We start from the raw sequence: 26,778 nt of genomic DNA on the forward strand, positions 1-26,778 counted from the left end.
ATAGGGCAGATGTCTTATTTGGAGGTATGTATTATATATTACACTTCATTTGAGGTTAAACAGTAGTAAAAGGTACCTCCCGCACCCATCTCTGTGTTGAGTGCTGTGGTCAGGGAGGCTCCTAGGGAAGCCCAATTCACACAGAAATGGAAAGGACAGAGAGGAGAGGGCTCCGGCTGGAGGCTGCCTGTGGTCAGAGGTGAGAGCTCAGGCGTGAGGAACAGCATCACACATGAAAAAAGGAAAAAGGCCTGTGTCTCACTAACATCCAGCTGCAAGAAAAACATAAGCTTTAAAATCAAAACAAAAAATTAATGATAGTATTTTTTGTTATTCTTGTAATTAGAAACCAAAAGGGAGAGCCTTGAAAGCTTAGGGAAAAAAAAATCTCTCAACTGAGTCTTGTCTGGCCGAATTCTGTAAAAAATTAACTTGGAAAAGTGTGTGTAGTGAGACTTCCCTCATTTTAACCCAGTTAGTGTGACCACACCCTTGGATTCTCTAGAGCAAGAAGAGTCACTTCTAACAAGTTCAGGCTTAAAAACATACACCTGCCACAATCCTCTAACAAGTTTCCCATTAATCAAAACACATGATAGCTGCAATACTTACAAAGATTCCTTCTTTTATTGAAAAAATTTTAATTTGCATATAAAATAATTTGTTTTCATTTTTGGAGATGGGGTCTGGCTATGTTGCCCAGGCTGGTCTTGAACTCCTGGGCTCAAGTGATCCTCCCATCTCAGTCTCCCAAAGTGCTGGGATTACAGGTATGAACCACCGTACCTGGCCAATATTTCTTCTTTCAATTATATCCCTTTTCTGGCACTAAAATAATTTAAGAGCAAAAATTTAAAAATAGCAACATTTCTGACTCTTACCCAGTTAGGCTCAGATACATAAATAGCCCACTCTAAACTGTCAGAGAGGTGAGATCTCAAATACTGACCTGAGTCAATGTGCAGAATTACCTGTCTGTGGTCTCTCCCCCATGCACCGACTAATGAAATAACTACACTTCTCACACGCTTCAGTAGGGCCACCAATTATGCCCGTTTTATTCAGGCTAAACCTACAAAAGCAGCCTTGAATAAAACCAAGACTGGGCCTAGTAAAGGCCTGTTCTCCCAAAATGAGCACGTGAGCTCATGGGTTGTGGCAGGGTCTGATCAGGAGGAACAGGGGTTTCTGAGGGTGGGGTGTGCACAGGTAACTGGGTGGGAGGTGGTGTTGGCTGCAGAAGAGATGGACAAGGCTGGAGGGGGTCAAGTGCCCACCCTCGGGGGTCCCATCACACTTCTACTTTAGGATCAGCAGTTTCATGATGATGGAACTGCACAACTCGTGTTACTGTCACTAAAAGTGATTTACACTAATTCAGGGGTGCAAAGGCAGCAGCACTGTGTATCAGACATCACCAACATTTTGGATCAAAACATCTTGGTTCAAATTAGGACCCTATAAACTAGATTTTCAGCAAATGCCACAGCCTTTCTCGCTTTGATGAACTCATAGGAAATACGGTGATAACATCGATGTGAGAAGTCTGAGAACACTCCTCCTGGGGAATGCATGACCCCAGGTGCAGCCACCCTGCACAGCAAAGCTGGAGAAATGGCATCAGAACAGACCCAGCATCACTCCCAGGGGCACGTGTGTTAGGGAAAGGCTTCTGCGGTACAGTGTCCTTCTCTGTAGCACTCTCAAAGACTAATGTGGAATGGGCTCACTCACTGTCTTCACTTGATAAACAATAGTGTAACGGGGGCTGAAATCTCATTAAAAACCAACCAAACCACCCAACTCAACCACCCACCCACCCACCCCCCGCAACCAAACCACCCAACCAATTAACCAACCAACCAACCAACCAACCAACCAACGGTTTTCAAATCTAGTAACAGCATTCCCTTGGGACCAGGCAGGGTTTCCTTCCAGGGGACACACCTTTGCACAGGTGCTGGTTTCTCACCAAGACACACCTGGGCTCAAGCCCAGTTTGCCGGACACCCTTCACCATGTTCCATCTAATTTAAGACAACATCTGTGGTGTGTAGCACCAGGCCAATTATAAGACACTGAGGTTTTAAGTTTTACCCGATTTCATAAACGTTAAAATATGAAAAAATTTAGGCATCAGAATTGATGAAATATGATTTCATGCTGCATGATGGGGGGGTAAGGGGTACCAACAATGGAACAAATAATTGAACAATTAAAAAGGAACGATGCTCATGGACGGACAGGTGAAGAGTTCTGAACCATCAGCATCTGCCTAAACCAACCCCAGAGAAATTCCACGAGAAGCATCCTGAATGTACCTTGGTGGCCCACAGCTCATCTTTCGATCTGCAACCTGTGCTATTTCACCTGTGAAATGTTCTGAATTTCATCTGAACTTCAACCTCCCAGGTGCTGTTCTGAACCTTCAGAGAGAAGGGTGGTTGGTATGTCCACAAAGATTTCTGCTGTAGAATTAAATATGAGTTTTCCCCTTAGTATTGCTGTATTTTCTAAGGACCACATGTGACTTTTTGCCTTTGTGAAAATAGGAGAAAGACCTTGCTTTTAAACACACACACACGAGTGCAAACGGCTTTCATGAATCATGAGGCAGACCTCACAGTATCCCACTGAGCAGCTCTCTCCAAACAGCAGACTTCAACGTTTATTCTTAATTTCTGAACAGCATTGGATAAAGAAAAGGCAATGTATACCCGTAGTGCTGTGATTCTAAATGGATCTCGAAGTCTTCCATCTTCGTCTTTCAGGTTATAACCTTCTGCTCTTTTATCCCGTTCACTTATTTTCCATAATTTTATAGTTTTATCTGAAAATAAAAACCTCATTCTCCATATGAAAAGAAAAACTATAACATGCATCACTATTGTTTGAGTATTGTATTCGAAAGCGGTGTGGTCCTATATTGGTTTATAAGCTATCGGGTCTTTGAACATGAATATTTCCAATTGGAGGTGTTTTGTACAATAAATAAAGATGTGAAGACGTGCACAGTAACATCATAATAAAGTGCACGTGTGGTTTTTGTTGCATACTTTGAATTTTCAACCTATCACTTGCTACCCTAGATAACTTACCCTCCCCCCAAAAATTTAAAGCAGGAATAACTTCTAAAATAAAAAGGAATCTACACACACAAAAATTAAAAATAAAACACTAAATCAAACAGCCACTTAGAAAACAATTCTTACCATTTGTAGACAGCAGAAAATGAGCAGCATTCTGTTGTGGTAACCACCTGATTTTATTAATTTTTTCCTCAATTTCTAGACTTTTCAAATAGTCAAACTCTGGTTCATGACTTTGAAAGGTGCTGTAAACATTATATTCTCCCCTAGAATGAGGGCGGCTTTTATTCTGCAAGAAAACATGAGAGCTGTTTTAATGAACAAAGCACAGTGCAGAGAAAATTTCAGTATATAAATTTGAATATCAAATGACCATACATATTTTTCAAAGCTAAAAAATCCTGGCTCAAAAAAATCTCAAACAGATGAAACTCAGGGAGAAAAACGAGAAAGAAAGAACTTGATTGCCAACTCTTTGACTTCACTTCTAGGTATGCATCTGGAGCAGGTCTGCCGAATGCAGCCTGCCGTATTTTTTGGAGCAGGTCTGCCGAATGCAGCCTGCCGTGTTTTCTGGAGCAGGTCTGCCGAATGCAGCCTGCCGTGTTTTCTGGAGCAGGTCTGCCGAATGCAGCCTGCCATGTTTTCTGGAGCAGGTCTGCCGAATGCAGCCTGCCGTGTTTTCTGGAGCAGGTCTGCCGAATGCAGCCTGCCGTGTTTTCTGGAGCAGGTCTGCCGAATGCAGCCTGCCGTGTTTTCTGGAGCAGGTCTGCCGAATGCAGCCTGCCGTGTTTTCTGGAGCAGGTCTGCCGAATGCAGCCTGCCGTGTTTTCTGGAGCAGGTCTGCCGAATGCAGCCTGCCGTGTTTTCTGGAGCAGGTCTGCCGAATGCAGCCTGCCGTCTATTTAAGGCAAGTGTGAGTGGAACACAGTCAAGCCCATGTGTGCACATACTGTCTCTGGCTGCTTCTGCACCATCTGGGTAGAGGTGAGTGGCTGTGAAAAGGCCGCATGAGCTACAGAGGCAACAATGTTTGCAATCTGGCCCTGGAGAGAAAGCGTCTGCTGCGTCTGCTCTAGAGGAGAGCCATCACGGGCCCGAGGAGGGTGACACAGCGATGTGGCGGCTCCAACACAGTGGTAGTGAACCAGACGCCACACACACGTCAACCAGAGGCGAAGGGCAACAGTAAGCCACAGAGCCATGCAGGGACCCAGGGACCACCACGAAGCCGCTGAGATAAACGAGCCAGCACAGACAATCGCACAGTGCTGTGCAGGTGAAGCAGGCCGCACAGGCGCCCAGAGTGAGGCGCTGCTGATGTACGTACAGAACAATTCTGCTACAGAAGTGGAGAAACATGCTTGGGAAGATATATACCATCTTCAAAATCATTAGCAACTCTGGGAAGGTAGAGGGAGAGTGAAAAAGACTGGGAGGAAAGTAGCAGGATGAAACGGGAGGGGACAACAGGAGCTTCATCTGTATCCCGAGCATTCTCTTTCCTTTGATGAAGGGACAACCTCTGGGTGGTGGGTTTGCAGGTACATCTGTATTAACCTCTGAATCTTCTGTATGCCCTAAGTAAAATTTTCTATTAACTATTAAATATTTCATAATTCAAAATCAAGGACGCCAGTATTTTCACTCTTGCTCTATAACCAATATCTAATATCTTGGGTGTTTAACACTTTAGTACATACGCTAAAGGAACGGAACTAAACAAACTTTTAAGTCTAAACAGATGTTCCTTGATATTTCCAATCTGATCAAGTATCAGAAGACATCCCAGGAAGCTACCCACACCCGCATCGCTGCAGAGTCCGATGCACGGGGCATTCCTTCAACTGAAGCCTCCACGTGTAGGAGCTGAGCGCCTCGCCTGCCCCGCATCGCTGCACTGAGTCTGATGCGCAGGACGTTCCTTCAACCGAAGCCTCCACGTGTAGGAGCTGAGCACCTCGCCTGCCCCGCATCGCTGCACTGAGTCCGATATGCAGGACATTCCTTTGACAGAAGCCTCCGTGGGCAGGAGCTGAGCACTTCGCCTGCTCCGCATCGCTGCACTCAGTCTGATATGCAGGGCATTCCTTCAACCGAAGCCTCCACAGGCAGGAGCTGAGCGCCTCGCCGCTGACTGTCCCGTGTGTGCTGCACAGGGCAGATGTTGAAACTGCTCTCCTTTGACCCTCTCCTACCACTCTACAAAAAAGCACAGCCCCTCAACAGACAGTTCTATTTCAAGCGAGAAAAGTGGAACCAAATTATTTAAAAAGAAAAATCTGTAAAACTAAATTAGTCCTATGCCCAAGACATTCATCTACCAAGAAAAAACAGTGGAACAGAAGCAAAAAAAATAAAACGTCCAAGTCAAAGTGCTGCCTGTGCTGCCCTGGCCTTTCTCCCAAGAGCCTGAACAAGAATGGTCCCTAGGCTGCAGGCTTGTCTCTCTGCCATGAACTGGTTCCAACTCCCATCCCAGTTACCTCAAACCCAAGCAACCCCTCAGCCTTCTCCAACACTCCGAGATCTCATGGCGTGCCACTCTGCTAGGGAGAGGAATTCTAAAGGAAGCCTCACGGGGACAGAGGCAAGAGAGCAGGGAGTAACACACAGGAAAAGGAGGAGGAAGCAAGCACCTTCTCTTTTTGGACATGCTCATTTCTGATTTAACCTGATTCCTGGGGGCTAGAGCTGAGCCTGGAGGGCAGGGGGCTGCACAGCCACACCCATAAATTCTGTGTGCCTTAGTTTTACTGGCTGGGCTTTCCTGGAAGACTTAATCTGCACAGAAAAATAAGAAAAGCTTGAAACTCAAGGTGCTGACTATGCTTCCTACCTCGTCTTCTGCACAGCCAGAGCTTCCCAACAGGCCTCTATGGATCTGACTCCTGAATCTCAGGCCCTGCACCTTCCACAGTCTGGTGCTCACTCACAAGCCTTCCGAATCCTCCATGCTCCTTCGATTCTAAGACGCACATCTGGACACCTGTGAACCTTGCTGCAGCTTCTAACTGGGAGCTGGGGTCGCTTAATGGGCAGCAGCTTCATCCTCTTGGCGGCTGCAACACCATCCGCGGCCTCTCTGACCATGGATGAAAATGTGCACTGCCACCCTTACCCACACAGACATACTGAAGTCCACAGTGAAGGTCACATGTGGAAACCAGCGAAATGTTCTAAAAATAGATGGAATATGAAAGCCTTTCAGATGTTAACCAAAATACGAAGAAAAATAAAAAAACCTGCCTGGGGTTTATCAGGTTGCAGGTGACTAAACAACTTTAGTAGGGACTTGCTCCTGTGTAAATCTGTCACTCACATAACAACTTAACACACCTTAAATAAGCACTTAAAACTCTGTAATACCCAACATATTTTAGAACAAGATGCTTGACTTTTATCATGGTCTGTTTTATATTTGAGACTACTATTATTTAGGTTAAGCAATGATTCACACAAACAAGAGAAATTCCATTTTCTATCCTAAAATCTGTTAGGCAGGGATGAGGCATCTTCCCTAAGGCTATCGCTACAATGACAGACTTTTTAAGCAAAAGCTATAAGTGAAGTCTTCCATTAAGATAGCCATGACTCAACAATTTGTGAAAAAATCCTCCTGCTGGCCAGGCGCGGTGGCCCATGCCTGTAATCCCAGCACTTTGGGAGGCCGAAGTGGGCGGATCACCTGAGGTCAGAAGTTCAAGACCAACCTGGCCAACACGGTGAAACCCCATCTCTACTAAAAATACAAAAATTAGCCGGGCATGGTGGCCCATGCCTGTAATCCCAGCACTTTGGGAGGCCGAGGTGGGCGGATCACCTGAGGTCAGAAGTTCAAGACCACCTGGCCAACATGGTGAAACCCCATCTCTACTAAAAATACAAAAATTAGCCGGGAGTGGTGGTGCATGCCTGTAATCCCAGCAACTTGGGAGGCTGAGGCAGGGAGAACCACTTAAACCCAGGAGACAGAGGTTGCAGTGAGCCGAGATCACGCCATTGCACTCCAGCCTGGGTGACAGAGCAAGACTCCATCTCAAAAACAAAAACAAAAACAAAAACTCCTCCTGCCTTAAAAGTAACATTTAAACACCACAACCCACACTCTTGCTGCCCAGGCTGGAGTGCAATGGTGTGATCCTGGCTCACCGCAACCTCCGCCTCCTGGGTTCAAGCGATTCTCCTGCCTCAGCCTCCCAAGTAGCTGGAATTACAGGCATGTGCCACCACACCTGGCTAATTTTGTATTTTTTGTAGAGGCAGGGTTTCTCCATGTTGGTCAGGCTAGTCTTGAACTCCCGACCTCAGGTGATCAGCCCACCTCGGCCTCCCAAAGTGCTGGGATTACAGGTGTGAGCCACTGCGCCTGGCCAAGGTATATGGTTCTTAAGTAGCATTGTGTGATATTCTACTTCTGAGATAAAAATGCAAAATTATAAATGTATCAAACTGTGAAGATTTAGAAAGATTAATAACATACTTATTATTCACAAAAGGATTTCTTACCATCCCAAATCAGAGAAAACAGGATTTAAAAAAATCTTTCCCTAGACATAATCAAAATAAAGCTGAAACAGGTATGCTTTGATAATGAAATTGGTCAGCACCTGTCAATTTTCCCCATGTGGCCCAGGGACAGTCCTCCTCCAGGCTCCCCTTCCTGCGCGCAGGGCCAGCGCTTCCTGTGTACAAATCTGCAGAGAGGGGAACCAGGGCCCACCAACCTCTAAACCAAAGTTCGCCACACAAATTTAGAGACCAGACTTTGGAGATGATAAACTGTCCCTTTCATCTGTTAGGAAACTCAGAGACAGGAAGGGCAAGGGATTGTATTTACCCTCTGGTAAGGAAAAGGCAGGACAAATATTTCAGACCCCAGGCTTGGCTGCACCGAGCCAAGGTTCCTGCCCGGAATCCTTAACTACCAAATCATGATCTCGCTTCCTTTAACATTGCTCATTAGAACCTCTGAGGAGGCTCAACAGAAAGAAGAGGGAGGGGGCTGGCAAGGCATCAGTGAAAAGGAAGTGCCGTGACCGGGAAGCCAGCGCTTGCTTATGAGCTGTGGGCTCCTCCAAGGCCCACACTCTGAAGGTTCCCTTCCCTCCGGACAGGTGAAGTCTTCAAGGGGGCATGGAGGAGTGAGTGCTGCTCACCTCTCCCTGAAGGGAAGAGAGAATTCACACCCCTGCCAGACTTCTCTGCAGGAAGTGCTGAGAAAGCTGCTCACACCTCATGGCAGGGCAGGACGGCGGGGCTGGGCCAGTACCTGCACAGGCGTATAAAGGGATTTTCAGAGAGAGCCGTGTGAGTTCTTACAGAATGAAAGCACATAAATGCACCTCACCACCACCCTGCATCCTTCATGGGGTCCCCAGCGGAATCTCCTCCCTACTCTGAAGACAAAGGCCTTGGAGACTTCACCGGGGCTCAGCAGCTGAGGCCAGAACTCAGATAATTTCTGAAAGGAGATTCTGTATGGCTAAGGTGATGGAACTGAATCTTAATGAAATGAGACAATGAGAAAATAATTTTGCTTCCTCCCTGCTAAGTTATATGCGAAAGGTTGAATAACTGCATTTGATTTGTGGACTGAAAATTACTGACCTCTTGTTCACGCTGAAAAATAACAACTCTGCCGCCCTTGTCTCCTGTCGCAAGAAGATCTCCAGAGTAATTAAACTCAACGGTGGAAATGATGTCCGCTGTCAACAAAATACAGAAGCGATTTACCAGATGCGGTTTTGGGGAGGAGTCACAATACCAAAAAACTAATAAAAAGGAGCAAAAGAAAGATAAACACATACAACTTTCTCTGAGAATAAAGCAAAACTGTCACGGCAAACTTGTAATTACCAGGCGGCCACTTACTGGTTCTGGTGCAGAGAACCTGCCTGCACATGTGAATGGGTGAGTTTTACCCCACCTCCATGCCTGAGACCCTGGAGCACCAGGATTTATCTAGACTGGGTTGTCTTGACAAAAGGATAAAGGGTAGAAATTTAGAAAATTCATTTGTAAAAGAAAAAAACAGAGGAAAAAAATGGGTCCTGAAGAATGTTGCCTAATTTTATAATGCAAACCTAATGTTAACTTTTAAAATAAATCTGATTCTTATACAATAGTAATAAAAATGTTGTAATATTCTATGCAATAACTTTTGTTGGCTTCTGTACAATGTGATATTCTAGACAGTAGGAGTTCCATGTCATTGTCTGGATACAGTTACCACCACTGATAATGATGACATCATTACCAAGCGAGACAACTGTCAGGGAGGCCTTGAGATCTCCGACACCGTAACAAAGACCCCAGACACCAGCTCAACAGAGGCCAAGACCCCGGGGCAGAAGGAACACCACCACTAAGCAGTGAGAAAGTCCTCAGGTGTCCTGAGGCTAACCCTTTGGGTTGGGAAGGGAGTGTCTGGATTTATGACTGACTATTAAATTAAAAAAAAAAAAAAAAATCCCAGGTCTGTGAGTTGGACAAAGATTTTCTATTTTCAGGGAGCAGTTCCATGATGGACTCTGGAGGAAGCTGGCTTCTCTGCAGTGCTGCTGTGTCGCGTGCGGACTGACAGGGATAGGGCCTGGCGTGGCCTCCCGAGGGGCTGTCGGAGCTTGTCCTATGGCCACAGCGGGACTCCTTGCCTTACCCTGCAGTGTGGGGGAGTCTCAGGAACAGCTAGAACACAAGCTCACCTCCCTGCTGGGCACCAACTCAAGGGCTCACAGTGACCTGGGCACACCCAGGGCCCACGGTATCTTTATAGTAGGAAGTAACAAAACAACTAAATGGCTATTGTGAACAACCTACTTACTAAGAAGAAATGGGCCCTAAAGCTGAAGCGACTCAAACAGCTCCCTCCCAAAGTGGCTAGAATGCAATTCTGAAAGGTCTGCAAAGGTGTTTTAATCGTGTTAGTGAAGGATTTCCACCAACATCCGCACAGCGAGCTCCCGCGGCTGGCACTGTTCGTCGGCCTCACATGGGAATCCCTGGCCTGGGAGTTCTTTCTTTTTAAAATCTTCAGACTTTGGAAGAAGGATTGGGTTGCTTCTTAGAAGTGTCACTATTAAATTACTGAAAATAACCTAACTTGCTTAAATGAAACTAAAATATTATGTATTGGATTAAAAAGGTCTCAATCTATGTCATTTATACCCAGAGGGTGTATAAAATTACGTAATTAATGGTATTCTAGCTCTGTCAGTGATTTTCAAACTTAATTATAATGGACTGAGTCTTTTAAAAGAGAAACTCCCGTAACTGTCAGTGCTGGGAAGTTTCATTAAGCTACGCAAACACGCGTGAACCTAAAATTAGAAACACTGCAGTGCTCAATCTCTAAACCCAAACTAAATACACAAAATTACAAAACCAACAACGTTTAAATTATCAACATCAAATTAATCTGATGGAGATAGTTTTTAAAAACCAGACTGATGCTGAAGGCATAAATATGGTACTAAAGGCACCAAGTTAGGTTTGTTTTTTTTTTTTTTTTTGAGACAGTCTGGAGTGCAGTGGCGTGACCTTGGCTCACCGCAACCTCCATCTCCAGGGTGCAAGTGATTCTCATGTCTCAGCCTCCTGAGTCACTGGGATTACAGGTGTGCGCCACCACACCCAGCTAATTTTTGTATTTTTAGTAGAGACAGGCTTTTGCCATGTTGACCAGAATTGTCTCGAATTCCTGGCCTCACGTCATCAACCCGCCTCAGTCTCAAGTGATCAACTTGCCTCAGCTTCCCAAAGTGAGTTAGGTATTTTAAACTACCATAAACGTGGCTGCGTTTATGCCTCCGTAACTGCGTTCTGCCTCCATCTCCCTGCTGGGGTAGGGGAGAGCTTCTGCCCACAGTACAGCCTGGCACCTCCTGGCCATCCCATGGAGACATCAGGTCTCTTCTCAGCCAGACAGGTTCCACTGTGGTGTCACACTCTGCCTGCCGTGGCACTGCTGCCAGCTGGCTGTCTGGCTGTGCAATCCTCACTCAACATCCGGGTCACATCAAATCCGCAAGGTGTCTGCAGCCACCTCGAGTCTTCTCAGACCTCCCGCTGAACACGGTGGGCCATGCGCGTGTGTTCATCTCCTTTACCCTCCCACCCCCGCCCAGGTGTCAGAAGAAAGCAGAAAAAGCATCTATGTGAGCAGCTTTAACAAACGTGGCGGCAGCAAGGGGCTGGCACAGAGATGCAGAAAGTCTTCACGGAGCTGCTTGGTCCCCAGGTCGCCCCCCATTCACCCTGCCAGGTGGGAGCACACAGCTACTCCGGTTTCTTGTTCCCCAGGGGTGCCCTCCGAAATACTCCAGCCCTGGGGAAAGGGCCTCAATATTCAAACATTTGGGTTTTACAAGGACATGGCCAACCACAGTGAAGCTGCCAGCTGAAAAGCCCACGCCCACAGAAACAGCAGCCTCGCTCCACTCAGAAATAGAAACCAACAGCCATGACCTGCAGAGCCTCAAGAAGTCACCAAAACAAAGATGGGTGGGGCCAGGCACAGTGGCTCATGCCTGTAATCCCAGCACTTTGGGAGGCTGAGGCGGGCGGATCACCTGAGGTCAGGAGTTCGAGACCAGCCTGGCCAACATGGCAAAGCCCCATCTCTACTAAAAAGCCCCATCTCTACTAAAAACACAAAAATCAGCCAGGCATGGTGGTGTGTGTCTATAATCACAGCTACTCGGGAGGCTGAGGCAGGAGAATCGCCTGAACCCGGGAGGTGGGGGTTGCAGGGAGCCGAGATCACGCCACTGCACTCCAGCCTGGGCAACAGAGCAAGATTCCAGCTGAGTAAAAAATAACAAAAAAAAACAAAAACAAGGATGGAATCTGAACAAAGAGAGACAGGAAAGCCCAATTCATGTTCTGGAGATCTGCTAACTACTACCAGACATTACAGTCCCAGGGTTTGGTTGAGTGCTTACTAGGAGCCAGGTGCTATTCTAACCACGCACAAGCCCTGTACTAACGCAGCCAGGCCTCTAAGAGCCCCAAGAAGCAGGGCTATCATCACTCCCGCCTGATGGAGGGGAGAGGAGAGGGATGCTGGACGTGGGACCCTGCGTGCTTGAGGTGGCAAGCCCCTGCGGGTGAGTGGGGCAGGACACCTGGGCTGGTCACAGCCAGGACACCCAGCGGGGCCCCCGGGAGAGGAAGAATATGCTCAAGAAGGAAAGAGGAGAAAGTGCCATGTGAAATCCAAAGGGCAACAGTAATCATCGAAACCTTCAGATCTCCTCCAAAGGGCAGAGTGGAAAGGCAGGCATGGGTGACAGGAAGGATAAGACAATCAGAGGATCAGTTTCGGTGGCCCACCTCCCAGCTGATGAGTTCTAGAAACACAACAGAGAAAGCAAGGGAGAAGCACCCAAGGCCCCGTTCCCAGGCTCAGAGGCCCTACATGGCTGACAGCAGACCCAGGCCACGCACATCTCAACACCAGGGATAAAAACGAGATTCTAAAAATTTCCAGAGCAAATGAACAGGTCACATGCGGAGAGGAAGGGAGTTAGATGGCATCACACAGGTTGCAGGAAACGTGGTGGATGAAACCTCAAACCACCCTCAAAATTCTGGGAAAAAACAATTTTCAACCTGAAATGCTAGACCTAGTCAAGTTTTCAATCAAATCTGAGGGAGCAGTAAAAATGTTTTCGAATATGCAAAGAGCCAAAACAAACAAACGCTTTCTCAGGAAACTGCTGCGAGAGCAATTTGGCAAAATGAGAGAAAAAGCCAAGAGAAGGAAGATCAGGGATCTGACTTCCAAAAAATGGTGAGGAGAATCTCAGGACATGAGACAGGCGGCCAGCAGGCCTCAGAGTGGCCGTCCAGGCCAGGGAGACTGGTCTGCGGACAAGAAGAGCTGAGAGCTGATCTGATGTGTTGGTATTTGATAGACCTGCTGAAGTGTTTGCTAAAAAAAAAAAAAAAAAAAAAATGCACTAAAGACACAGGTAACTAAGCATATGAGAAAATCAGGCAATCATTAGATCTAGGAAAGTGAAAACGTGTGAAAAAGAAAAGGTACAGTTCAGTAATACACAATATTTACCTGTTAACAGAATACTATGTAACAAAAACTTGCAATAGATTTCTTTCAACCTCTTTTTTTGCGGGGAGTGGGGATACACGTCAGCTGAAGGTGGTATCAGTAAAAGGCGGAATCATCAGTTGCCATACAGGAGGTTGGCACTTAAGGTTCGAAATCACGGAATGAAAAGTGAGCAGTCCCAGCACGGGAGTTAGAACCGCGGCGGCTTAGGTGGCAAGAGAGGAGGGGCAGGTGACGAGGAATGAGGTCCCAGGTTTAAAGGACATCTGGGTGCTATGAGGAAGCAAACTAAGGAGCCGTGGATGGGGAAGGGGAAACGGAGTCAGTGGGATCTGTAAAAGATGGCCTAGAAGTCAGGACCATGTGCCCCAGGGAGAGTCAGCCGCCGGTGGCGGGGAGGGAGGCACTGAGCACAGCCGGGAGCTGCTGTGAGAATGGAGAGGGCAGGTGTGGGGGGCAGAGCACAGTTCCTGAGGCTGCACTATTTCCATGAGGCATGAGGGAGGGTCATCTGCTAGGAGTGAAAGAGAGGGGACACAGGCGATGTGGGGAGCCTGTGGCGGAAGTCCCCTCAAAAGAGAGAAGAGTGACGAGTCTTGAGAAACGCAGGCCTGCCTCGCAGGATCCACGCCCACTTCACACCTGAGGCCAGCAGCTTATCTTTTTAAGCTGATCCTACATCTGAGTGGCTCTAAACCAAGCACTGCGTGGGTGGCCTCAAGACAACACAAAGCCTGTCTTCACGTGGCGCTTTAGTGAATGAAACACTAAGGGCAACACCAGACCACCCAGCACGGTTCCCACGATGGCATTTCCAGCCTGCCCAGTGGCTGGGAGGAGGCAGAGGCTCAGAGGATCAGGAGGGGGTGCCTGAGCAGGGCAGGGACACCCGGGTCTGAGCCCCAGGAGGGACAATGGTGTGGAGGAAGCTGGTGTAGGGAGCAGGGCCACTCTGTGGGAAGCACAGGAGACAGGAATCCGAGGGGGTGCCTGAAACCAAGATTTCCGAGGTAGTGCAGGGGGAAATGACAAGGCCGTCTGGGGTCATCAGCCTTCAGGAGATCCAGAAACTGCATCTGGAGAGAAACACAACGAAGGCAGACAAACAACTCCAGGGGTGAGTTCTGGGGTTGAGGACAGAGGCGCCTGTTGTATTATTTATTCTACTTTTCTTTTATACGTACATCATTTCTAACTACTTCATTTAACTGGTCTGTCAAATACGAATGCATCAGATCAGCTCTCAGCTCTTCTTGTCCCGAGAGACAATGTCTCCTGACCCGTCTCCCCTGCCTGGACAGTCATTTGGAGGCCTGCTGGCTGCATGGCTCTCATCCTGAGATTTTCCCTAACTTAATAGTTTTTGAAAACCCACTAGGTTTTTCAAAACAAAATAAAAATGTGACTATTTCACTTCTCTACTTCTCTGGATCTTCACTGCCGCCAGCCTCCGCCCACGGCACCCACCACCTCTGCTGGAGGGTTGCCGCAGCCTTCAAGGGGTTCCCCCATTTCCTCTCCTGAGCCTCAGAGCCCAGTGTCCAGAAAGCAGCGGGAGGAAGCTCTTGAAAAGCATAAAGATAACATTACCAGCCTGAAAAAACCCTGTCAATACCCAAGTACCACAATCAGTCTATTACCAAAAAAGATACGGTACTTAAAATGTATCACCTAAAATTACTGAGTCATTGTTAAAACAAAAGGGATCCATGACAGACATGATATGAAAGTTTCCTGCAGGTCCTCTTCGGCTAGTTCTGGAGTGGGTCATTTAAACACACTTCCTGGCACATAACCACAGACCAGGTGCTGCTCGCGAGACCACTGCCCCTTCCTGATGGTCTCCACCTGGCCACCAGGAACTGAGGTAGCCTAGCAGCCCAAGAGGTGGTTATAAAGAAAACCAGTGCCTTACCGGAGGCACTAGCAAATCGGGCCCTAGGCTGGTAGGTAGATGAACTGGTGTCCACCCTCCCTAGCCGTCAGGAAAGGGCCAGTACAAGCCACCCTGGAATGTCACACTCTCACACACCAGCTGAAATGAGACTGACCTTTCCAGATATCCACGGCAGCTCTCGCAGACAGCTCCTGGAGCAAACATGGGTACAGCAACTCTGAAAACCATCGGGCAATATCCACTAAGGCAAAACATGCATATCCTGTGACCCAGAAACTCCACTCCAGACACACAGCCCCCAGAACTACATATGTGCATCACTGAACCACTTACGAGAATGTTCACAGCACGTTCACAAAAGAATCAACTCAAATGTCCATCAACAGTAGAAAAGATGCATAAACTGTGGCATATTCATACAACAGAACACCACGCAGCAATGAAAACAATCAAATGACCATCGCGTAACACCACATGTTAGTTACAGAAAGCCAAACACTGCAGAGGACTTATGGTGCAATTCCACTTATACCACGTTCAAGAACAGGGGTGTCCGATGTGCGATGCCAGCTGGGGTAAGAGCTGCCCCGGAGGGAGGGAGGGAGGGCCTGGCGTCCTGGCAACGTGCTCCTGGTGCAGCTGGGTATTTACTGGGGGTCTTTGCTGGGCGACAGTCAGTACTGCATGCCTGGGACCTGTGCCCTCTGCAGGTACCCCATTCTGCAGCAAACAACATCCCTCTGACTTCAGGTCCAAGCAGCTATCCATCTTCACTCGGACTCTCACCGCCTCCGAGCTCTGTGCCTCCCGTACTCTGACCCACGCATCCGCCCTCTCTGAAGACTCCTTCATCCTCTTAGTCTGAAACTTGCAATCCCTGACAGCAGCTTCTCCCAGGCCCTCTCCGTGGGGCTCTCTGTTCTCTCACACCCCACTCCCTGGGGGGAGAGTTTCTCCTTCCTTCATTTGATGCTCCCAGACCACAGCTCCTCCCTCCTCAAAATGACTGTCTCACACCTCTCCTCTCCCCTCAAACTTTCAGCACCCCAGCCACTCACCCCACTTCCCATTAATGAATCTGCTTATTTCATGAAAAACAGAAAACCCCAAAAGAGAACAGCCATAATCTCCCGATCGAAGACACCCCCTGCAACGGAAGAAGCCACTGCTTCCAGCAGAGACCACCTGGAGCAGGAAGACACAAGCTGGGCAGCTCTTTGGACTCGTGGTCACCACACCCTCTCCTCCCAGTCCTTCATGAACTCGCTGTAGCGAGCACTCTGCTACCCTGACTCAGCAAGTTCACCCATTTCAACACACCCCTACTCTGGCAATGAGTTCGTTTCCTACCATTACCCACCCCATCACTTTTCTCCTCTACACGCTGGGCAGAGGCAAGGTGCCAGGCGAGGCCATTTGTTTCCTGCTCTGCAGCACCTGGCAGAGATGTGCGCATACTGCAGGGACTCAAACAATGACACACAACAGTCAAAAAACACATCCAGCCAGAGAGTTTTCGGAAATCATAACTCCTTCACATAAAACTTCTCTAAGAAGAATTTAGTATGTATGCAGAAAGAGGAGTAGAGCTGCTCTCCAAGGATGCAGAGTTTACCGAGGCTGCCAGGCGGTGAGCTCAGCAACCGGGCACTCTGGATACGACAAACTGACAGACAAGAAAAGTGGGAAATTGTCTACCTTTTTTAATGTTTTGTGGAACCAGGGTCTCACTATGTTGTCCAGGCTGGTCACGAACTCCTGGGCTCAAGCGATCCTGCTGCCTCAGCCTCCCAGAGTACTGAATTACAGGCGTGAGCCACTGCGCTCAGCTGGAAGTAAGAAATTTTCTACAAGCAGACACAGACGTACGCACGCACACACACACATACACACACACGTTTCTGTGTCTTTTCAAAGAAGCTCACCCAAAGGCAAAAAGTCTGTTCTGTTCAAAAACCAGACATAAACTAATAGAAGTGAATTATAAGCCTCTACCATATATTAAAAAAATGGAAAACTATTTACGTCTGAGACCCAGTAAGACCCTAGAGACACTATAATCTAAAAGCATCCAAAACTGAGTTTATCTGAATTACTGATAGAGGCAGGAGACAGCCAAATGCAATACATAGGCAAACAGGGAAAGGTCCTGGGAGAATCTCTGCCCACCCAGGTCACTGTGCATGGGGTGGGGGAAGTCGCCTAAACACGCTCACATTGAAAAATCCCATCCCTTAACACATGTCCAGTAAGAGAAATAAATCAATGTGGAGTGGCTCAGACCAAGGGCCTGCGTACGTGCTGAAGAACGGGGCGGAGCCACTAGGAATATGCACCTTATGCTGGGGAGAGGCCTGGCCTCTTCAACCTGTGTGGTGGCCTCGTATTCAATTTGTGAGGGGGAAACCTGCTTGGAGAATCCCTCTCTTTGCTGAGAGCTTTCCTTTTGCTTAATAAATTCTGCCCTCCTCACCCTTCAATGTGTCCGCATGCCTGATTTTTCCTGGTTGCAAGACAAGAACCTGAATTTAGCTGAATGAAGGAGCAAAAAAAATCTTGCATCATTATGACTAGACTGGATAAAATGTGACAAAGTAGAAAATTCTGCATATTACTTTCTAGTCACTTAAGCACTAAAAAAAAGTTTGTGGCAAATTATTCTAAAATACAGAAGTCAGAAAGAACAACTAAAACTTAATTTCTCTGCTACAGGAACAAACGATATTTTTGAAATATGAGAAGTATACCATATCCTAGGAGTGCAAGGTTGGTTTAACATACAAAAACAAATCAACATAATACACCATACTATTTAACATTAAAGGACAAAGACCACATGGTCATCTCAATAAATGCAGATAAAGCATTTAACAAATCCAACACCTTTTCATGATAAAAACACTCAACCAACTAAGAATAAAATGCAACTTCCTCAGCTTGACAAAGAGCACCTACAAAGACCATAGCTAACATCACACTTAATGATGAGTCTGAAGGCTTTTCCCCTAAAAGCAGGAACAAGACAAGGATGTTTGATTTGCTAACTTCTAGTAAACATTCTACTGGAAATTCTAGCTGGGGCAGTTAAGCAAAGAAAAGAAATAAAAGGCATCCAGATTAAAAAGGAATAACATATCTCTATTCACAGATGGCATTATATTGCATATAGGAAATCCTAAGGAATCCACAAACACAAAACCTATCAGAGCTAATAAACAGGTTTAGCAAGGACACAGGATGCAAGGCCAATAAAGTCAACTGCATTTCTACACCTAGCAATGAAAAATTCAGAAATAAAACCAAGAAAACAACTCCGTTTACAATATCATCAAAAAGAATAAATATTTAGGAATAAATTTAATCAAAGAATGACAAGATTTATACATTGAAAATTGCAAAATATTGTAGAAAAAAATTAAAGACCTGAATATACAGAAAGTTATCCTGTGTCACGATTGGAAAACTTAAGAAAGTATCTCCAAACTGTTCTACAATAGTCAAGGTATTAACCCTATCAAAATCCCAGCTGCTTTTTTTTTTTTTTTGGAAAATTGCCAAACTAATTCTAGAATCACATGGAAGTGCAAGAGACTCAGAACAGCCAAAATGATCTTTAAAAAGAGCAGGGGTGGAAGACGGACACTTCCTGATTTCGAAACTTACCATAAAGCTATAGTAACCAAGACAGTATGGTATTGGCATGAGGACAGACATACAGACCAATGGGTCAGAGGTCAGAGTCTAGAAGGACACTTATGGTCAACTGATTTTCAACAAGTGCACCAGGACAATTAATGGGAAAAGAATACTATTTCAACAATGATGCCAGGACATCTAAATATCCACATGCAAAAGAAAAAAGCTGAACCCTTGCACCACATATAAAAATTATATGTAAATATAATTCATTGCACATAAATTATATATATAATGATATATAAATATGAATCAGAGACCTAAATATAAGAGCTAAAGGAATAAATCTTCACAGTCTTGGATTAGACAGTGGTCTCTTACATATAATACCAAAAACACAAACTTCTGAAAGAAAAAAATAAGGTGGACATCATCAAAATTAAAAATTCTTGTGCATCTAAGGACACCATCAAGAGACTGAAAACACAACTCATGGAATGGGAGGAACTGTTTGCAAATTATGTATCCGATAAGGGACTTGTATCCAGAACACCTGAAGAACTCTTACAACAATAAAAAGACAGGCCCGGGCACGGTGGCTAACACCTGTAACCCCAGGAATTCAAGACCAGCCTGGGCAACATAGCAAGACCCAATCTCTACCAAAAATGTTTTAAAAGTTAGCCGGCTGTGGTAGTGTGTATCTGCAGTCCCAGCTACTTGGGAGGCTGAGGCAGGAGGATTACTCGAGCTCAGGAGTTAACAGTGAGCTACGACAGCACCACTGCACTCTAGTCTGGGTGACAGGGCAAGACCCTGTCTCTAAAATAAATAAAATAAAAAGACAAGCCAATTGAAAATGTAATTTTCCAAAAAAATATATATATAAATGTCCAAATAAGCACAGGAAATGCTCAACACCATTAATCACTAGAGAAATACAAATCAAAACCACCAGATACCAGTTCACAACTATCAGGATGGCTAAAATTAGACAGACAATAACAAGCGTAGGTGAAGAAAAACTGTTCATACATTGACAGCGGGATTCTAAAATGTTGCAGCCACCTTGGGAAACTGGCAGTTCCTCAAAAACATTAAACACAGTTGCCATATGACCACGCTCCATTCCCAGGAATATACCCAAGAGCACAGAAAACACATGTATACACAAAAACATGTACAAGAATGTCCACAGGTGCATTTGAAAGAGCCAAAAACTAGGAACAACCCATCAACTAATGGATAAACAAAAATGGAAAACTGTTTGACCAGGAAAGGAGGGAGGACTGACACATGCTGCAGGATACGCCTGACAGCATCATGCTGAGGAGAAGCGGCCGGAGCAGAGGGACACGTAGGCCATGACTCCATTTACATGACTGTGGAGAACAGACAAATCGACAGAAACAAAGTAATCAGTGGTTACCTGAGGGCAGAGGGTGGAGGGAATGGGAGGGACTGCTAGTGGGTTTCTTTCGGGGGTGATGGAAAGGTTCTAGAATTGGATAGTGCAGAAGGCCACACAACTCTGAATATTCACCCGCACACTTCACAAAGGATGAGCTTTGTGCTCAATGAAATACGGCTCAAAAGCAGTTGTAAGTAAAACTACTCCATAAAAACAAATGGATCAAGTCACTAAAAGGGCCTCACAACTTGTAACCATTCTCAAATACACTCTAAAAGTAGACTAAATTATTACAAGTTTTAAAAATAACCAACAAACAAAAATCTGATATAAATTTGTTTTCCACAAATTACTAAATTCATTTGCCTATTTAAACCTAAAGGGATTTTGTTTTCTTTTTGGCTACCTTCCAATTTTTTTTAAGAAAAAAACTGACGGACAATGGCCGGGCGCAGTAGCTCATGCCCGTAATCCCAGCACTCTGGGAGGCCGAGGCGGGCGGATCACAAGGTCAGGAGTTCAAGACCAGCCTGGTCTTGAAGACGGAGTGAAACTCCGTCTCTACTAAAAATACAAAAAATTATCCAGGTGTGGTGGTGTGCACCTGTAATCCCAGCTACTCAGGGGGCTGAGGCAGGAGAATCGTGTGCACCTGGGAGGTGGAGGCTGCAGTGAGCTGAGATCTAGCCACTGCACTCCAGCCCGGGTGATGGTGTGAGATTCCGTCTCAAAAAAAAAAAAAAAAAAATGACAGATAACGTATGTATGTATTATGTACAATATGATGTCTAAAGTATACACACATTGTGGAACAATTAAATTTAGCTAATTAACAAATGTATTACCCCACATAACTCATTTTTGTGATGAGGAATACTTAACACCCACTCTTTATTTTTCAAGAATACATCAGCATTGACAATAGTTACCTTACTGTAAATACAGCTACTTTACTTCTCACAGGCATAGACATAAGTAAATGACATCAGAGAGAAACGGTCAATCTTTTATTGTGTTTTACTCGGAAAATTAGTGTTTGCGTCATGCTGTGATCATAAGTCTTGCTTTGTCTAACAAGTTTCAGAAGACTGCAGAATTTGGGAACCATATTAAACCACTGCCATTGAAGCCTATGGGAGGTAGGACCACTCTTTTCAAGGAAAATCTGATTTGCTAAGAATATTCCAGGCTATTTCCCCCATGCCATGCTGAAAAATGAGAACGTCTTTATCCAAAAGGCTGTCTGATTGAATATATTACCCTTTCTCTCAAACATATTAAGCAACTTGAATTACTACTAGGGAATTTTATGCTCAATTTCATGCTTAGTTCTTTTTGCAAATAAGAACTGTGTATGAGCCATGGTAGACTCTGATTTACAGGCAAATCAAAAGCACTCTATAACCACCAACGACAGGCCAGGGGCCCTGACACAATCACCAAAACAGTCACTTTGGAAAATTAAAAATACACTCTCCCCAGCTGAGCAAAAACGGATTCCAGCCCACCTCCGCACACTGCAGCCAGTGAGTTCTATTTTTTAAACTCAAATCCAACCATGCTGTTTTGAATCCTCACTGCCCTTAGTAAAGACCAAAATGCTCATCTTACTCCCTCTTTGCTTTCACACCCCATTGCCCCAGCCTGTCCTTCTCCCATGTCAAGTCCTCCCACGCTCTCTTCCCTTTGCAGGATCCTCCCATCCCTCATCCTGGTCCAGGCCCATCCCTCATTTGTATCTGAGCTCAAGGGTTCCTTGTTCAGGGAAGTCTTTTGACTCCTAGAGCCCTCATCAAATGGCAACGGATGAACTACTTAACTGCCGAAGCCTGAGGACCCTGTGTGCTGTGGGGCAGCGACATCCCCCCGGTCACTCCCTGCATGTCAGCAAAGCCTCTCTGGCCTCTCCCCTGTGGCAGATCTAGACATGCAACAACAAATACAACTATCTTTAAGTATTTCAGAGTCAGTCAAACTAGCAAGAAGGCAGTGACAAGTATTTCCCTTGCCTATAAAGAAAAGATCACCACTCTGAGAACTGGTATTAACAGGGGAAAAACACATCTCAAACTTTAGGAAATGATCCTTGAACCTAGCCCATCATATTAGCAAAACAAAGCTGCTAATGTTTCTCTCCTAATAACTTGTTCCTGAAATTCATCTTCTATTAACATTTATTAGAAACACACACAACCCTGAGATTCCTGTTTTATTTTTTGTAAAGACAGGGTCTCGCTATGTTGCTCAGGCTGGAGCACACTGGCACAATCTTGGCTCACCGCAACCTCCTCCGCCTCTCGGATTCAAGTGATTCTCCTGCCTCAGCCTCCCGAGTAGCTGAGATTACAGGTATGCACCACTGTGCCCAGCTAATTTTTGTATTTTTAGTAGCAATGGGGTTTCACCATGTTGGCCAGGCTGGTCTCGAACTCCTGACCTCAGGTGATCCACCCACCTCAGCCTCCCAAAGTGCTGGGATTACAGGCGTGAGATACTGTGCCCAGCAATAATTTTTTAAATAAACAAAAGTAGGTTAGAAACGTATTACCTACTTCAAAAATCCACATCTAATTCTGCCATAAAAAGGAATGAAATTCTGACATATGCTACAATATGGCTGAGCCTTCAAAACATCACGTGTAGTGAAATAAGCCAGATACAAGTCGACAAACACTATGTCATTATGTCATTCCACCCGCGTGAGGTCCCTACAAACACTATGTCATTCCACCCGCGTGAGGTCTCTACAAACACTATGTCATTCCACCCGCGTGAGGTCCCTACAAACACTATGTCATTCCACCCGCGTGAGGTCTCTACAAACGCTATGTCATTCCACCCGCGTGAGGTCCCTGCAAACGCTATGTCATTCCACCCGCGTGAGGTCCCTGCAAACGCTATGTCATTCCACCCGCGTGAGGTCCCTGCAAACGCTATGTCATTCCACCCGCGTGAGGTCCCTACAAACGCTATGTCATTCCACCCGCGTGAGGTCCCTACAAACGCTATGTCATTCCACCCGCGTGAGGTCCCTACAAACACTGTCATTCCACCCGCGTGAGGTCCCTGCAAACGCTATGTCATTCCACCCGCGTGAGGTCCCTACAAACACTATGTCATTCCACCCGCGTGAGGTCCCTACGAACACTATGTCATTCCACCCACGTGAGGTCCCTACAAACACTATGTCATTCCACCCACGTGAGGTCCCTACAAACACTATGTCATTCCACCCGCGTGAGGTCCCTACAAACACTGTCATTCCACCCGCGTGAGGTCCCTACAAACACTATGTCATTCCACCCACGTGAGGTCTCTACAAACACTGTCATTCCACCCGCGTGAGGTCCCTACAAACACTATGTCATTCCACCCGCGTGAGGTCCCTGCAAACACTATGTCATTCCACCCACGTGAGGTCCCTGCAAACACTATGTCATTCCACCCGTGTGAGGTCCCTACAAACACTATGTCATTCCACCCGCGTGAGGTCCCTGCAAACACTGTCATTCCACCCGCGTGAGGTCCCTGCAAACACTATGTCATTCCACCCGCGTGAGGTCCCTACAAACACTATGTCATTCCACCCGCGTGAGGTCCCTACAAACACTATGTCATTCCACCCGCGTGAGGTCTCTACAAACACTGTCATTCCACCCGCGTGAGGTCCCTGCAAACACTATGTCATTCCACCCGCGTGAGGTCTCTACAAACGCTATGTCATTCCACCCGCGTGAGGTCCCTAGACTGAGCAAATTCAGAGACAGAAAGTAGAATGGTGGTTGCCAGGGGCTGGGGAAGGGGCGAAGGGGAGTTACTGTTTAATAGGACAAAGCTGTGTTGGTAACGATGAGGTTGTTTTGGGAACAGGTAGCGGTGACAGCTACACAACACTAAGTGCATTCAACACCACTGAACTGTACACTTACGAACGGCTAAAATGATAAACATTGTGCCATGTATATTTTACCACAATTAAGAAAATATTCCTAGACCTCAAAAAAAAAAAAAAATCCCAATCTATGCCAACCTGGGTGTCACATTTCTCTCTGTAGGTCAGGTGAAACACGGCCCAAACCACCCTAAGTTGCTGAGATATAGATGCGAACTGCACAGAGCCTGCCTGTGGGTGGTGTGTGCGCCTCCATCACAGCCTGTCCTGTGGGGAACACCGAGGTTATCAGTGCGCATGGCCAGAGAGAGGTTCCATCTACTTTTTAAATAACCCAGTAGCAGACGTTTAATGGATTTCTATGGTTACTATTTTACCTACCACATATTTTACTGTGATCAGTACTTTAGGGAGTATGCAGAAAGCCCTATGCTGATACCTTCATAATCCAAATAGATTACGCCTTTTACTACTGAATTCTTTAATGAACAGTAAGTAAATTGAGAATGGTTAAAGTAAAAACTTTCTCATTCTCTCCATTTTAAGATCACTACTGCACACCTGAACTTAACCGGGGCTCTATGGCAGAGGAGATTAATAATTTTGGTTAATACCACTTCAAGGATTATCTAATATTTCAGATGCCTTTAACAACATCTATCTGTTACCATAAACGACGTCAAAATCTAAGAAATGTGACCTGTGACATTCAACTAGATCTCCAGGGTCTGACAAAATTGCAGGGAGCTGGAGAAGCGCGGCCACGGCGGAGCTGCAATTCACCATCGGCCTCTGTCTGATAAAAGGCAACCCGTGATCTATTTGGATAAACACTCAAGAGCAGGGACAGGCTATGAACCAATTTCACAGACACTGCCTCCAGTGAGGAAGGAGTGCAGGCAACGGAGTTGGGGAGTTAAAATGGAGATGGAGAGCCTCAACGTGACCGTAGCCTTCACCTCTTCAAAAACCCAAAACAAGATGGACCGTTGTTAGGTGTGGAGTAGGTGGGTGTTTATTTATATTATGCTAATAATACATAATTATTTATTCTATCCAAATGTGAGGTGGCCAACAATGGAGCCTCCTGTACACAGGTTACTGCAAAGGACAGGAACAAAGCTGAGACGCAGCCTTCAATGCTTACGAAAGCCAGGAACGTTTACAAATGCACTGGTACACGTAAGGCACGAATCCCCCCTTTACAATCATTATCATTAGCCAAGTTTTTGTTTTGCTTTCTTTTAAATCTAGTTATGTACTAGAGCTTTTGTAATGAATACTCTTTTAGGGATACTACTTTGCCATTCTAGATTCTGGAACTGAACTATTGAAACGAAAAAAAAAAAGTTTAAGGTATTTTCAAACATGAAGTAATGGCAGCCTAAAACCGTTAAAATTCCAGAAAACCGGAGCACAACAGAAGGTGGGGTGATAAGCAGTGCTGAGTCATTATTAGGGGCGCACGGAGAGAAAAACCTTCCTCCTTCGAGTTGCTACAACTCCCTCTTTACCTTTTCTTAAGGGCACTTTTCTCCTTATATCTACAAAACAATGCGTTCTTGGTGTGGAACATAAAACAATACAGAAATGTGCAGAACAAAAGCCAAAGTCTCTGTCCAGTGAGGCGTGCCCACCCTTTCCCCACAGGCACCCCGACGTCGCCCCTGGATATCTGCTTTCCAGAGCAGCGTTTACAACCACATGCAGCGTTGCCTGGGGTCACCGTTCTTCTGCAAAAGCTGCTGTTTTTCACCCAGTGTGTCACAGACTGCTCTCCGAGGGGCACAGAACACTCTTACTCCACAAAGTGTGTTCTAACACATTTAACCGCCTCACTACTTTTAGGCATTTAGTGTTTTCAACGTTGTATCACTGCAGTGCACATCTTTCTGAAATGCTGGCCTATTTCCTGTAGGATTCCTACAAGTGGAACCTTGGGGTCCTAACCCTTGTGTTAAGTTTGAGAGAGAAATGTCAAATTACCCTCCAAAAAATGAGTGTACAGACACTCTTTCCAGAAATGACTAGGAAAAATGGAACATTATTGTTGCTTTAATTAGAATGTCTTTGCTTATTTGAGACAGGGTCTACTCTGTTCCCAGGCTGGAATGCAGTGGTGTGATCACAGCTCACAGCAGCCTTGACCTCCTGGGCTCAAGGGATCCTCCTGCCTTGGCCTCCCAAAGTGCTGGGATTACAGGCGTGAGGCCGGTCATATCTTGGCTCATTAATACCATCTCTATGATGATTTATGTTAACTCTTTTACTCACCACCCACTTAAAACAAATCAGCCATTAGATGTGCTTAAACATGCAGACCTATTGTCTGTGTTTTTTCACTCAAATGTTGCTAATTATCAGCGAACCTGCTGCCCCTTTCAGGCAGGTATGGTGACTCACCCAAGAATTCATGAAAGCCCTTCCTGTGTGCCGGTGCAGTGCTAGGTGCCGCGCACGATACAGAAAAAGATCAGCACAGCCTGTGTCTTCACACGGTTGCATTCCTATTTTAGTTGTGGTTTTATCATCTCTGGAGATCCAGATAAAATAAGCTCAAGTCTGTTTCACGCTCTGAGGTATCTAACATCATTAGCAAGACTTCTGTGACTACTCCAGGACTGCCTGTTTTCACGGTTGCCCCTGCCTCTGAGCTCTAAACTCCCGACAGTCCACACCTGCCATGGCGCTCCCACGAGATAATAATGGAGGCCTGTAACGGAGTGAGCCCTGCCACCTGGGTTTGGTAAGTGTACTCTCAGATGCTCGCATGCCAAA

General features: G+C 46.0%; 1 protein-coding gene across 6 annotated transcripts in view; it reads right to left on the reverse strand.

The window, feature by feature from the left end:
* The window catches only part of PPP2R2D (protein phosphatase 2 regulatory subunit Bdelta), a 52,183-nt gene that overhangs the window by 13,514 nt on the left and 11,891 nt on the right, over positions 1 to 26,778 (reverse strand). Inside the window, exons 3-5 of one of the 6 annotated variants that reach the window (XM_055245286.2) lie at positions 8,700 to 8,797; positions 3,213 to 3,378; positions 2,718 to 2,830 (exon numbers count right to left, since the gene is read on the reverse strand). In XM_055245286.2, the coding sequence (XP_055101261.1) occupies positions 2,718 to 2,830; positions 3,213 to 3,378; positions 8,700 to 8,797 (377 nt within the window). Of the gene's footprint in view, positions 1 to 2,717; positions 2,831 to 3,212; positions 3,379 to 4,893; positions 6,728 to 8,248; positions 8,362 to 8,699; positions 8,798 to 26,778 lie in introns of those variants that run through there. The other 5 variants (XM_063616510.1, XM_063616508.1, XM_063616513.1 and 2 more) reach the window with 5 other exon arrangements.

This window comes from Symphalangus syndactylus, chromosome 2 (genome assembly GCF_028878055.3).
Source record: "Symphalangus syndactylus isolate Jambi chromosome 2, NHGRI_mSymSyn1-v2.1_pri, whole genome shotgun sequence".
Classification (NCBI taxonomy): domain Eukaryota; kingdom Metazoa; phylum Chordata; class Mammalia; order Primates; family Hylobatidae; genus Symphalangus; species Symphalangus syndactylus.